This window comes from Sciurus vulgaris, assembly GCF_902686455.1.
Source record: "Sciurus vulgaris genome assembly, chromosome: 18".
NCBI lineage: Eukaryota > Metazoa > Chordata > Mammalia > Rodentia > Sciuridae > Sciurus > Sciurus vulgaris.
Genome location: NC_136479.1, coordinates 28,826,386 through 28,841,111, shown reverse-complemented (window position 1 = coordinate 28,841,111; position 14,726 = coordinate 28,826,386). Strand labels below are relative to the sequence as shown.

At 51.3% G+C, this 14,726-nt stretch overlaps 1 protein-coding gene across 3 annotated transcripts in view; it reads left to right on the top strand.

Moving 5' to 3' along the window:
- SDK1 (sidekick cell adhesion molecule 1) overlaps positions 1 to 14,726 on the top strand; it is an 871,941-nt gene that overhangs the window by 810,505 nt on the left and 46,710 nt on the right. For all 3 annotated transcript variants that reach the window (XR_013760645.1, XR_013760646.1, XM_079120438.1), the window contains exon 36: positions 13,494 to 13,609. Coding sequence is in view for 1 of the 3 variants with exons in the window: in XM_079120438.1 (XP_078976564.1) it covers positions 13,494 to 13,609 (116 nt within the window). In the remaining 2 variants the exon portion in view is untranslated. The remainder of the gene's footprint in view (positions 1 to 13,493; positions 13,610 to 14,726) is intronic.

The window sequence follows — 14,726 nt, the reverse complement described above, 5'->3', positions numbered from 1 at the left end:
CAGAGATGCCAAGGAGGAGACTAAGGTTTGTAGCAAGCAGCTGGGAACTGTGGTGCCATGTCCACCCAAACCATTGTCTTTTCCTGGGCACGTGGCTGGAATGCATTTCCCAGACTCCACTGCAACGACTCCACTGCAGACCTGTGACCGAGCATGGCCAATGGGATGTGAGCAAAACTGACAGGCGCCATCTTCTGCAGAAGAGGAGCAGGAGGGACCAGCCTTCCCTGTGGCTTTCCCACAGGCGGGTTTAGTTGTGAGGGCGCTGAGTCCCAAGGGAGGGCAGAGCGGCAGAGAGGAGCCTAGATCACGTGACCTCAGGGAAGGTCATGTGTGACCAGGATGAAGCTTCCTTTGTGCTTGATGCACTTGAGGCGACTAGCACGCTCTCACTGACGCAGCCAGGAGAGCAGGAGACAGGCGGCGGAACCAGAGGTTCCTCCCTGACCAGGAGTGCTGTGCTTGCTGTGTTTGGAGACGACGTGTCGCACACAGGCCTCCCCTGAGTCCTATCTTGCTCTCAGCATCTGCCTCCCATTCCTGCTGTCTCCTTGCCCTGCACAAGTCCTCAACCTGTGAGGTTCACAGTGGACCCTGTGGCTCTCGGGAAATGTCACTGGAGAGAAATGGAGACTCAGAGTGGACACAGGACTCACCCAAGTTCACAGGGGGCAGGTTCATCGCCGGGGCCTGGCATCCTATCCTCACACTGAGGACAGGCAGCCCTTGGGTGTTCATCAGGAGGCCTTCCCGAGGGCTCCTGTGCTGGTCCCTCCTCCTCTCTCTCGAGTCGTCCCCCTCCATTTCTCCACATGACTCTCCTGGCACCATCTCACTGGAGCACATCTCTGCCCCTTGTGCCATCTGCACCCTACCGAGTGGCTCGGCTCCTTCATGCCTAAAGCAATACACACCATTCAGACCTGACCCTGGCCGGGCCCAGTCCTGCAAATGGGCCCAGCACACTTCTGTCCTCCATGTTCACACTGGAGGAAATTTTCTGGAAAGAGGAGACCAGTCAGTCATTACTGTTGCAGCTTCGGGCTCACAGCCCGAGGACCCAATGGTGAGAGGTACAACTGACATGTTGGTGCACATTAGGGGAGGCTTCAGACACAAACTCACCTTGGCCAGTTTAGGCTCATTTTCTGGAAGCTTCTGAGCATCATAAGCTGAGGGCCTGAAGTTCTCGGAGGCTTGTGTGAAAGCAGACTTAGCCGTGGCCTCCTGATTGAGTCTGGCCCCTTCCACAGCTGCATGAGCTCTAGTCTAGAGGCTCATGGCATAGCAGGGGCATCTGTGTGCCAGGGCAGGAAGCTCAGGGTCTCGCCCAGCTGTGCCACTGACTTGCTATGCTACCCATAAGGTGCACGTCCAGAATGTGCCTGGCCGGTGGGGGCACCAGTCAGCACCTAGGAATGAGGAGCAGGTGCCCGCACGTCACTCAACCTGTCGCATCTAGAAAATGAAGAAATGTGTAGAGTGATGAAATTTGGGTCCTGGAGCCCAAGGATGTAATATTTAAATCTTTTTAAGTTCAGAAAAAAGTAGTGTTAGGAGATTTCTCATTGAAATCAAGATTGGTTTCCATGTACAGGTGTCTCAAATCGATAAAAACAACATATAGATCATGACCCCAATTGGAAAGGGTGGACCCCTTCTAGAAAGGACCCCAGCCTGTCAGGTGGACCCATTCCAGGCAGGGACCTCAGGAGGCCATGGAGGGCCCAGTTCACTCTTTAGAACAAGCCTTCCTTGAGAACTAACAGGGTCCCACAAGAACCACTTCATCCTTTCCAAGGGCATGCCACCAGCGACCTTACCTTAGGCTCCTCCTCTAAGGCCAACCCCTTTCACACTGTCACACTGGGGACCAAGTTTCCAACACATGAACCTTTGTGGAGACACTTAAGCCATATCCAAACCTAAGCACTCCTGTAGCAGAAAAGTTGAAGTGCTAGGTACAGCTTCAGGCGCTGCTGGATCCAGTGCCCTAACAAGCTGCTCCTGAGCTGCCTCCTGGTTCCACTTTCCTCTCAGTTGGCCCCTTTCTCTTCCTCAAGGTGGCCCTCAGCCCCAGCCCCAGAGAGCTGCCTTCTTTCTACCTTGTCTGCTGTGGAAATCCACTGGCTCTCTTCAGCCTGCCTTTAATTGCATGCCTATCCCCAGACCAGTTGCTATGGCCTGTGGCCTGAGGTACCAAAGCCAGGGAGCAATGTCACCTCTACCTGGACCAAATAGACCAAAGCAACACAAGGAAAATGCTGGTTGGTTACCTCTAGTCTGTGCCATGGGAAGTCCCCAGTTGGATACTCCTAGCTGGTTGGAAGCTTCTGATTGAGTGTAAGTTTCATTTTTCTGTAACACAGACTTACAGGAAATAGTTGAAGTTTTGCAGGAAGTCTACAGCCTGGGTTCTCACCATTTCAATTGAAAAGTCCAGTGTTATGATTTGACCGAAGGGCTTCTTATGTGTTGGGGATGCCATGTTTGTTCATGTTTGGGGCAGTTTTCCCTTCCTGTCGCTTCTTTTTAATTCTGTGACTCTCCCACTTTGCACTCAAACCTGGCAAGTGCCAGATTTTCTTCTGCATCTTTATGGTTTAATCTTTGCCATTAAAATCTTTAATCTGGCTGTAATTGTATAAAGTGAGCTTCCACACAGATTGTTTCCGAGACATGCTGTCCACTGACTGACTCTGCGATGTATCTTAGCTGTGTTTTAATTCCTACTCGTGGTCAGGCTCTCTGAGGTAAGAGTTCCTTAGTTCTGTAGATGGCTTCACCACGGCTCTTGCATTTATATCGCATTATTACGCATGGCTCATGTCCAGTACAGCTTGTCTTATTCTTTCTTCATTTTCCAGAATTTCTCAGCCACCCCATAAACTTTATGATCATTTTGGCAAGTGCTCAAAAAAGCAAATTCTACTGGGATTTTGATGGCAACCATATTAAATTACAAAAGGACTTCAGAATTCCTGATGTCTTCATTCGGTTCCTGCTTCCTCTCCAGGAACTGACCTGTCCCTCCTTCCCCATCCCACAGTGGGTTCAGTGGTGTTCGTGGGAGAGTCCACTCCTGCTTAGTGACCACAGCTGGCAGTTTTATTGTGGTTCTTGCTGTGAGCCCAGGTGCTGTGATGGTTTGTCCCTGCTGTGCCCATACATGGTCCCACGAGAACCACCTAGCCCCTTGGAAGGCCCAGCAGAGCCTTGTTGGTGCTGGGTGTGGCTTGGCTGCATGCAGAAGACCCCATCCCATGCCCAGCACTAAAATACAAATAAATAAAAGGCCACTTACTGATTCTCTGAAAAGGGAGCCAGGACTTGCCTCATTTCTGCATCCAATGGGAACTGGCTGCCAAGAGCAGACCACAACTAACTATCCAGAGCTTTGGTCTTAGGCGCTACAACTTTTCCCCCCAAAGAGAAAAAAGACAGCTTCTTAAATTCAGTGTTTCTAATCACTCAATTGCCTGAGGTAGTATTTGGGTTGCTTTTGGTGTGGGTGTTGCTTTGGGAGACAGAAAATATCCTGACACTATGGGTTCGCTGTTATTTTAAAAGAATGAGAAACTTAACTGTAGTGTGGGTTTTACCTTTCCTAAAATACTACCAGCTTTTAATTACCGTTGGTTGGAACGAGAGCAAAATAACAAAGCTTCTAGCTGTTTTAGCTCCCCCTAGTGACAAATAAAGCCGGTCCTAGAGCCCATTAAGTGAGATTAAAAGGATTCAGAGCTGTGCGAGTTTGAAAATGTGTTTCTAATGAAGAGAGAATGGCAGTTGCTTACAGAGCAATTAATGTAGTCGCCCCACACTTCACAGGGCTGTGCATCTCATCACGGCCGTTCAGTGGGATGCCGGGTGGCCATTAGTGGAACGCTCGTAGTGACCGCGTGCAGACCACGGGCAGTCTCTGCTGTTTCAGTGGTCAGGCTCTGGCCACACCGAAGGCAGTGCTGAGTGGAAGTCGGACCTGGCCTTCCACTGGGCAGGGTGGAGTGAACATCTAGCAAGCACCCACACTGGCACAGTCACCTGGGGGGAATGCCACCTCCAGCTCACAGATGAGGCTGACCTCAGAGCGGGTGGAGGAGCACTTCATCGGCAGCCAGGAGGGCTGAGGGCCGTGGGGCTCCAGCATCTGCTTCCTTGAGGCACAGACACATCTGGGAGGCCAGCCCCAGCCCCAGCCTCAGACTGGTCCCTGCACACAGCAGGGCCAAGCCCCCACCTCATCACACTGGTGGGTTTCAAGATGTCATGTGGGCTCTCCTCCAGGCTCCCACTGGCACAAGTGACCCCAGGGCATCTCTTGAGAGCCCACGGGTGCCAGACAGCCCTTTGGGTGGGGTGCTATAGGCACAGTGAGTGAGGGAAACCAAGTGGGGTGGGAAGGGCAGGGCTGTGCAGGACGGGGCTATGGGAACAGCTACTCCCAGGACTAACCCCGTGCAGAGAGGCAGACAGCCCCTGGGAGAGAGGAAAGGGAAACGGGACACCGACACAGCCTCCGGTGCTGGTGGGTAACCGAGCACAGGCCTGAGCTCTGTCCCCTAGACCTCTAGTGGGAGCCCATTCGGAGACCTCTGGGGCTGCTGTCCTCACCCCACCCACCCTCTGCGCTCAGGCCATACTGGTCCTTGTTGAAAGCAGGTTTCATCCTCTCACTTTGTTTCTGCCCTGGTGGGTCCCTGTGGTCTATAGGGGACAGCAAATCTGCTCCTGGGACTGGTCCACGGACCCCTTGGATCCTGCTTAGGCCATCCTCCGTCTACACATCCTAAGTGTCACACTAGTCCCCCAAAATAGATGTCCCTCTCATGCTGCATGCATCACATGCTGCCCCTGCAGCCTGGTCACTACCTCTCCTGGCAGACACAGTGCCCAGGAGATGTGGATGGATAAGGGACATTATTGCTAACCTTATTTCCATAAACGTAGAAAGGTTATGGAGAATATTATAATAACTAATGCTTTATCTGGAAAGGATCCTAAACATCACACAATCCTGAGTTCAAGTGTGTTACCAGAGTCTCTGGAAGATCCTTTAGTTTGCTGTATTCACTGGGATGGCTTTGTCAAGGCCCGGAATATGCCACCGAAGGAGGGAGGCTCCTGAGGTGCAGGCCCTGCCTGGACAGCTCCCCCTCTGGGTGGCGGGGATTGCCTGGCCTGGGGCCTTCTGGGGGCTGCAGGGCTCTCCAGGGTTCAGCCTTAAAGTGTTGGGCCTCTGTGTGCCTCAGGGTGGCTGGATGGGAGTGGCGGCTGAGGTGGTTCTGGGCAAGATGAGCAGACTGTTGGGCGTGTGGCGATAGGTTCCTGCTCAGCCCTCTGGGTCACTGGGACCAGCAGAGGCAGCAGCAGACGTGAGAGTGCTGTGGTCACTGAGTCTCGTCAAGCCCAGGCCTCCCCAAACACTGGCCTCACTCTCTGCTCCCCATCCCTGCCGAGCCCTGGAAGGAAGGCTGCTTGTGTTTGTTTCTCTTGGTGTAGCTGTAGATCCCGGCCGCCTAACCTCCCATCTCATTTTATTCGCCTTTCCCTCCTCCTATGTGAGTCTCAGACATCTTACCCTTTTATAAAGACATCATATTTTATCCAAAAATACTTTCAGTATATATCCCTACAAGAACTCTTTAAAATTCAATCCATAACACAAAGTCATTATCGCACCTGGAAAAAGTAATCATAATTCCTTAATATAATCAACTATTCTGTCAGAATTTCAAATTCCCATGGAAGCATCTAGTCTTCAGTCTTCAGGGTTTCCCTCCTTTTCTAGACCACGCAGCTGCAGCCCCTGAGCTGACCAAGCTGCACCACGGGGTGATTCAGCCCCTGGGCACTCAACCCTCAAGTGTCGTCCCCACCGTGCCCCCACTTCCTCCTGTTGCCTTCCAGCAGGATCTGCAAACTTGGCCTAGGTGCTAAGGCCAGCTCATCACCTGTTTTTGATAATAAATTTTTATTGGGACACAGCCACACGTTTATCTGTAAAGGCCTAAATAGTAAATATTTGAGCTTCTTTTGCACAGAAAGGTGGAGAGCTGAGTAGTTTCAACAGAGCCTTATGTGCCTCAAAAATAGTAGCTGGGTCTTTACACAAAGTTTGCACCCCAGCCCTAGAGAAGCAGCTTGGACCTTAAAGTCAGATCTAAGTTTCATTCTAGCTCCTTCTGGGGCAAGAGGCCTAACCCACCCGAGCCTCAGTTTTCCAGGTTGTAAAATGAGATGAACTATTTCTCCAATCACATGAGTTTTGCAAACCCGATCTGCGCAGGATGCCTTGGGCCCGCAGGGACTGAGGAGCGTGTGGAATGCCCGGGGTGCCGTGCGAGTGGGAGGGGTCAGGCCCTGGATCTTGCTGTGTCGGGAGGCTCACTCTCCAGGCAAGGAAAAAACAAACAGAAACATGCGGGCCTCGCAGCTGGCTGGTTCGAGTGGCTTTTAACTTTGCTTATCTAACAGCAGGTGATAACAGTGATGAACCGATAAGAACGTGTAAGCACCGAGTGCCGTGATGGGAAAACAGAGATCATTACCGGGTGGAATCAGGGCTGGATGTTCAGCAGTGCAGAGGGTTCAGAGCAAACCCACAAGTTCAAATGCCTGTAAGAAAAATACATCTGTTGTTATGGGTCTGAAATTCTCTGGCCTCAAGCTCCTTTTTCTATTGAAACAACCATTTTCAAAACCATGTTAAAACCATTTAATTGCTTAGGATGGCAGCTGCTCTACCTTAGATCACCTCGTGCTTACCTCCAAACTGTGGAAGGGAGAGTGCCCACCTTGACTGCCGTGGCTTGGCTGTGGTGTGTCCCCCAGGAGTGCATGGAGTGCCAGCTTGGTCCTCCTTGTGGCGGTGTTAGGAGATGGGACCTTTAAGAGGCAGGGCCTAAGGGTGGTCTTTAGGTCATTTAGAGGCATGCCCTTCAAGGGGACTGTGGAACCCCAGTCTCTTCTGCTTCCTGCCTCACCATGTGATCTCTTGCTCCTTCACGTGCTACCACCATTGCTAGTGACTCAGCTGAGGGGGAGGCCCTGAGCCATGCCTCTGGACTTTCAGCACCTGAAACTGAACTGAGTAAACCTCTCGTCTTTATAGTTAGGCTGCCTCAGGTGTTTTGTGGTAGCAGTGTAAAATGAACAGATGCACCACGCCCCTGCTACTCCTAGATCCTCCATCTGGAGGGTCTGGCCTTCCCACACCTGTCCATGTGCCTGGTCAGAGCCTAGAGCTTTGGTTAGCTCTTCCCTGTCTGTGCCCTGGAAGCTCCTGTGATCAGAGCCACTTGATGAACCCTGTACTGTTCCAGCACTGTTCTTTTCATGTGCAAATAAAAAGGCCAGGAGCCGATCCTGATTCCCTCTGCGTACCCACAGTGCCACAGACAGAGTCACATTGACCCTGAGCGGGTTGCCTCTGGAACATCCGCACCGTGTCAACCAGGGTCTATGACTGACCTGCACCTCATCTGATCTCTAAGCTCACAGACTATGTGGAGGCTGGGCTCAGGTCAGGCTCAGCCAGGATATTAGGCAGCTATTGCCATGTAACAAGTTCCTCCATTTGTGTACTGGAAACAACAAACGTTTGCTTCCTCAGTTTCTGGGTGTGTAGCATAGCTGTGTCCTGACAAAGGTCTCTGAAAGATATCAGCCTGGCGGAGTCTTTGAAGGAAAGGACCAGCGTGCAAGCTCGCTTGTGTCGTCCTTGGCAGGATTCCTTTCCCCCAGGGCCGTTGGACTAAGGCTCAGTTTTCAGAAGCTCTTGGCCAGAGGCCTCCCCAAGCACCTTGCCAGGAAGGGTCGCCCCATGGGGCATCTCACAGCACAGCAAGTGGCTCCCCCCATAGGGAGGAGCGAGCGAGGCCCAGGCTCCCATGACTGAATCCCAGCAGTGCCAGGTTCTACTTCTTAGAAGTAGGTCACGGTTAAACCCATGTCCCAGAACCAAGATGTGAGGTCAGCAAGCCATTCTGGAAGTTGCCTACAAGGGGACACACGTTTCAACCTGTTCACACATGTGGTATAGCTACTTAGAGCCCCCAAAGGGTCACGACCCTGATGGAACCAGTGCCCACCTTCCCCGGGCACTTTCCTGGGTGGGGTGGGACCATGATGGCCGCCTTCCTTGGGGAAGGGTCTCATGAGCTCATAGCCAGACATCTGGACCCACCTCTCCCTTGAGGCCCTGCTTGCAGGGCTGGGCGCCCCTCACGGGGATCATTTCATTTAATCTCAAAGCCCCTCAAGCCTGGCATCTCCCCCTCTCACACGTGACAAGACTGAACAAAGTGCTTAGAGTCACAGTGAGCAAGAGGGAAATCATCACCTACTCTTGACCTCAAAAATCCTGGAGAATTCTGGAAAGAAGGGGACTCTAGGTTGAGAGAAGGGTGATCCATGTCCATCATGTCTGTTACGATATTCTTACTTGGAATTGTCCATTGGAAGCTTTTTAAAATTTACCAATTAGCACTCATTTACAACCTGAAGTCCCTGAGGGCAGGGCCATGGCACTTGGACTACCTGGGGCAGCGGGGTCTCCCTGCCCTGTGAGGATGGCAGTGATTTAGACACCCTTGTTCTTGGGCTCATGCACTCGTCATGGTACCCAGCTTTGTACTTCCTGGCTCCCTGCCAAGCCTGCCCATCCCCACTGGCTCACGTTCCTACCTGTTGTACTCTGTCACCAGTTCTGACTTGTCCCCATCCAGTTGAAGTAGTATGTTTCATTAGACTTCCTCTGTGTGGAGAAGGCCCTGAAGGCCTGTACGTACCAGATCTGCAGCAAGCCTCCAGGTATCCCAGCTTAGGGGAACAGACATGTTGGCAAAGTTTGCTGAGAAGGTAAATTAGAGAATTCTGTTTCCTATTTACTTCAACAGGGAGTCAGAGAGAGGATTTGACCAGGAAAATGTTGATGTAATTAAAGTCAGTGGATGAATGCAGAATTGAAAAGTTGTATTATTTCATTATGGTAAAACATAAACAATGATCCTGAAATTATCAGTTAAAAACCTGCTCTCCCCAAATAATAAATAAATTTTTTCAGATTAAAAAACTGAAAGTAGAAACCTAATACAGACCATCACAGTCTAACACGCCTCGAGCAAAAGCAGGTGCCCGGCATGACTGAGGGGGATTTGGCAGCAGCAGGAAGCCCCCACATGGCCTACGTGGCCCTAGTAAAATGATTGCTTGGCATGGCCTGGGCTGACCCTGACAATAGTGGATGCCCAGCATGGCCTAGGGTGTCCCTAGCAGTAGTGGTATCTGGTGAGGCCTATGGTAGCCCCAGCAATAGTAGGTGCTCCACCAGGTCGAGGGAGGCTCTAGTGACAGGATGATCTGCCTTCTGTGAGCCCAATAAGTGCCCTGCTTTCTTATTGAGGTTTGCCCTCCTTTCCCTCCTCGGACAGTGCCCTCCCTCTGTTGACCCAGGGTCCCATGTCAATTCTTCCTGTTATTTAGGAGTCAGCCCAATGTTCTGTCTTCCAGGAAACACCCACATCCCCAGCCAGAAGCGTTGTCTTCTGGCCCCTTGAACCTCTGTTCACATACAACTTACATTGTGATCACTGCCATGTTTCTCTCTTGTTAAACTATCTTTTACATCTTTGCATCCACCCACCTGTCAACTCTAAGCCCAGGGTCCAGTTAATATTCAGGAAGTTTCCAACATAGTTGAGCTGTGGAAACAAGTAACCCTGACTCTCAGAGTCTCTAACCCCAGGGGGTGCTCACCTCCATGTTGCCTGTCCTTCAAGGCATAGCCAGTGTCTGCTTCCTCTTCTCCTCAAGACTCAGGCTGAGGTCCCAGCCATGTGAGGCCAGCCCATCTGGAGACTCTAGGAACAGGGGGTAAGCAGCAGGCCACATATCCTCCAGAAGCTTCTGCTGGGAGGCAGCCCTGTGGCTGCTGCCCATGTTCCACTCCTGACCCCGTGGCATTGGTCAAATGGGTGGGAGGAGGGTGAGCCGTCCACCTTCAGGAGAGGCCACCACAAACTCCATGGCCACACCACTTTTCACCAGTAACATGATGGCCCTCCACCACAGGGTGTGAATATTTTGAACGAGGGAGGGAAAAACCAAATGAATGAGTGTCCTTCTCCCTGCAGTCACTCCTGTGCCTCTGCACGTTGCCCTTGCTCTCTTGGGTCCTTGGCTTTACACAGTCTACCTCCTTATCCCCAGTGGAGGCCCAAACCCTCCAGGAGTACTGGGCCTGTAGCCAGCCACGCTTTCTCCTACCCATAGCTACCTAAGATGAAGTCTAATTTATAAATTAGGTACTCTGTAAGATTAACAGCAATAACCAATAGTGAGGTAGAACAGTGAGGACAATGTATTGCAGCAAAAGTTATATGAATGTGGTCTCTCTCTCTCTCTGGAATTTTCCATTTAATATTTTCAGACCATGGTTGATCACAGGTGATTGAAACCACAGAGAGTGAGATGCAGGTCAGAGGATGGCCATAAAACTTTCTGACTTCTCCTTTCCATGGTGTGAGCATGGCAGTGCCCATCCTGACACCCACCTTAAAACCTGAGGCAAGGCTACAGCACAAGACTCCGCATGGCCAGTTCCCCCAGGCCTGGTGGGACACAGGCCTGCTCTTTGCTTACTAGCAAGTGAAGACCACTTCAGAAGTAGCTTTGTGCTTTGGGGGCTGCTTGCTGATGCAGCTGAAGGTGATGGCCACCTGGATGCTGAGCCCGCTGGGTGGAGTGAGACAGACCCAGACATGGCCCTGGACCCTGTGAGGCTCCCCTTCCCAGCACAGGCTGCAGGATCAGGGAGAGCCATGCCACATCCTGGCTCAGCCTACAGCACCCAATTTTTAAGGGCCTCCCAAAGTCAGAATTCCAGAAAATTCCAGAAGCCTCTGGAATTCCATTATAAGTGTCAGGTGCAAGATGTCTCTGGAAGTCCCTGAATGTTCTCTGTCGCTGGCTTAGAGAAGTCCTTCTCCAGGATCATGCCAGTGCCCTGGCAAGGGTGCAGGAGCCACCCCACCAAGGATGGGAGCAGCAAGCTCTGTCATGGCGCTGTCACCCTCTGCATGAGGCATGCAGGACAGGTCTCAGCTTGGCACCATAACCATTCTGTGCCATCTCTAAGTGCTGTATGGGGGCAATCTACAAATCAACAAATGCCAGGTGTTACTGGCCAAAAACACTTTTTAAAAAGAACTTCATGTATTTTTAAAAAACATCCTGGCTGATGTTTGTGGCTTTCTAATGCTGCAAATGTTCCATTGGGAGAACAAAGAGAAACTGACTGAACTGAGCCACCCTCGGCTCCCCAGCTGCACCCACCATACCTGGCCAGGCTTGCTTGCATCAGGACTGGGAACAGCAGGGCCTTCCTGAAAGTCAAGTTCTCCTATCAGGCTGGCAGCCTGGCAGCTTTCAGGAGCCAGAAAAAATAAGTCCCCAAACCAATAGGCTTTGCTCTGTGTTTACATTTATTTCTCTCTTCCCTGCATGTGTAATCAACAAAAAGGTCTTTGTTACCTGCAGTATTTTTATGGCACAAAAACGCTGTGCTTCTGCATAGCTGGCGGCTGCACAGAGCATCTCAGCTGCCCAAGAGGCACCAGGGGCCCTTGTCCAGTGTCCACCCTAGCCAGGAGGCACGCAGGCCCCAAGCACTGGGGGCTGTCTGGAGCTCACGGAGTCCACCAGTTCCCACTGATAGACATCTGAGTCCAGGGCTGCTGGGACTCTGGATTTAGCGAAGCCCGTGGAAAAGAAACCTTGGGGTGTTGGGGGGAGTCCTAAGCCACCACCAGGGTAATGGCCATGTTCAATTTTACCTTTCACATTTTAATTGTACAACAGTAATTTTGCAATAGAGTTGCCGATGGCAAACATGCAAAAGACATTAACTTTATTTATGTTTTGGATTATTAATGTGGCTGTTAAAATTCCTCCAGTTAGTTTTGATTGAATTGTTTTTTTGTGTGATTCTGTTGTTTAATGGAGCGGTAAATAAGAATTTCTGATAATGAGGCTGAGCATCTGTCACAACAACCTGGTGTGGGTTATTAACATTTCCATTAACGGCAGGGTGGGCAGTGATAATATGGAAACCACACAGTTAGAACAAAATAAATAGTTGGTGTCAGACTGAGCGAGTGTTAATTACTATTTTATTCTACATTGGGGGGAGAGAGCAGAGAGTGGGGAGAGGGACATGGGAAGGGGTGATTGATGAGGTCATTCTCTCCCCAGAAGGCCTCTCCTGAGCCCAGGTACCCAGCCATCTCGGACAGTGACTGTTTTGTTGCCTATTTATGCCTATTTATAAGCAGACCTGAATCAAAAGGTAGCTATGCTTTGGGCCTGCAGGTCATGGCCACAGGAGGTGAGGGGGGCTTGGCCTTCCAGAGCTGGGAACCCAATATAACTCCACACAGCTCTGCAGGGTCCAGCCCAGCCTGGATCTCCACTGGGAGTGCCCAGGTGGGAGAAGGGAGTAACCCAGGAAGAGGCAGTGAACAGACTAGCCTGAGAAAGTGCCCAGCATGGAATTCAGAGATGGCCTGAAGCCAGCAAAATATAGAGAAAATAGGAATGTTCCAGAATGTGCATGTGGGCTCTGTGCATTGCTCACAACTCCCAAATGCTTGCATAGGAGGTGCAACCATGCTGTCCCCATAGTTATCTCATCTTCTGCATGCAGTGTGCATTGAGGGGGTACCCCAGGGAGACCCTCCCATGGGAAAAAGCGGGAGGCGGGAGTAAGGACTTGGTGCTCAGAACTTGCAGACTGCGAGAGCCTCAGAGAGCAACATGCAGTTGCATTCCCAGAAAGCTGGGTCCTGTCCACCTGGAGAAGCAACGCTGTGTGTCCAGACCAGCTTGTTCTAGGACAGGCTTCACCACTGGGCCACCTGCACTTGTGATGGCAATACAAATATCTTTTCTTCCTCCTAAAACCCTCTTCAACTCTCAGCATTTCCCCCAGTGAGGAATGTCAGCAGAGCCTGTGACTGCCTTGCTCTCGGGTATCTCTGGCCGCACCCCAGGCACCCCTGGCACCTCCATTTATCATCCACATTCCTTGCTACTGTGATCTCACAGTAGGTGCCAAGCCACCCCTGAGCACCATCCGAGAGCACGTGGATTCCTGTACCTGTTTGTTTTCAAACACTCAGCTAACTCTAACTCAGTGGAATCAGCTTCCTTTGCAATTTTGTATGTTTTACTTTCTGCGTTTAAGGATGTTCTTCTGGGAGGGTTTGTAGCCTCCCCAGGCATGAAAGGACTAAGAACTGCGGGGACACAAGCATGGAGCTGGGATGTGATTGTGCCCCAGTTCTCCCAAGCCAGGGCAATGTCCAGGCAGACTCTCCCCTGCTGCCATCATGGAATTAGGACTTATATGAGCCCTGTGGGGGTATGGGTGAGGGTCCCCCCAGCTTCTGAAGGAACATGCCAGTTACCCTCATGTGCTATTCTCTCCTCAGCCCCAGCGATGGCCCCGCAGAACATCCAGGTTACCCCGCTCACAGCCAGCCAGCTGGAGGTCACATGGGACCCGCCGCCCCCAGAGAGCCAGAATGGGAACATCCAGGGTTACAAGGCAAGCGCTCACGCATGGTTGGCTCTTTCTTCCAGCTCACTTGTTGCCCGGTATGAGGCCCCAGGGCTTCAGCTAGAATCCTGGCCCCCCTCCAGGGCTGCCGCCCTCTGCTCACTGTGTCCTGCTGTTTTCTCAGTGGCAGATACACAGCAGGCTGGGAGCTGCTGCCTGGAGTGTCTGGAACAGGCTTGTCTGGACCGTGGCCTGGGATCAAAGCAGCCGGGGGTGGGAGTGTGCAGCTGCTTTGTGTCGACCATGCTGGGGGTTCCTTGGCTTATCCAAAGGTGCTGGAGTTTGTCCCTCCTCCAGCCTCTGTGGCCTGCCCAGGGAACCCAGCTTCTTCCTGTGCCCACTCTGGAGCCACCAGCAGATTCACTGACAGTAACAGGAAATGGGGTGTCCTCAAAATAGCAGTTCTGCTCAGTCACTGTGGGGCATTGAGTGAGTCCCTCAGTTCAGTAGATCTGGGTGGGACCTGAAAATTACATTTCTAACAAGTTCCCAGGTGGCATGGATTTTGGGAACCCCACTTTGAGAACCATATAATGTGGTCTGAGTCATCATTAGCTACATGTTGCAGAGATACAGGAAAAGAAAAGACAGCTTGCTGTTCCAACATGAGCCCCAGGCACAGTGGTGTGGGTTACACTGAATTGGTTTGTCCAGGGCACCTTAAGCTCTTGGCTGCTAAGGTCTCATCTGCTAGGAGAGCTTGAGACCCCTGGACAGCTGCAAAAACCATCCAGAAGAGAGAGAGAGAGAGGGGAAAAAAACCCTATTCTGTTCCCTGAAAATGCCCCATCCTTCTCTAGAATTAATTTCCTTGTCTGGCCTGCTAGAGCCCCAGTTGATCAGTTATCAGAGTCTATGGTGTAGCCTGCCCTGATGCCTATTGGACCAATTAAATGTCCATTTAAAAATGATTCTTGTAGGTGTTTTATGAAAATTAATACCTTCCTCCCTGGCAGGGCTGTTACAATGATTAATGAGGTAATGGCAAGTCCTGTGAGCTCGGAGGCAAGGTGCTATTTATGTATGTCCAAAATATGTTTTCTCATTTCCTTAATGATAAAGACATTGAACTTGGATATTGATCTCAAGTTAGCAAGGCCTGTGT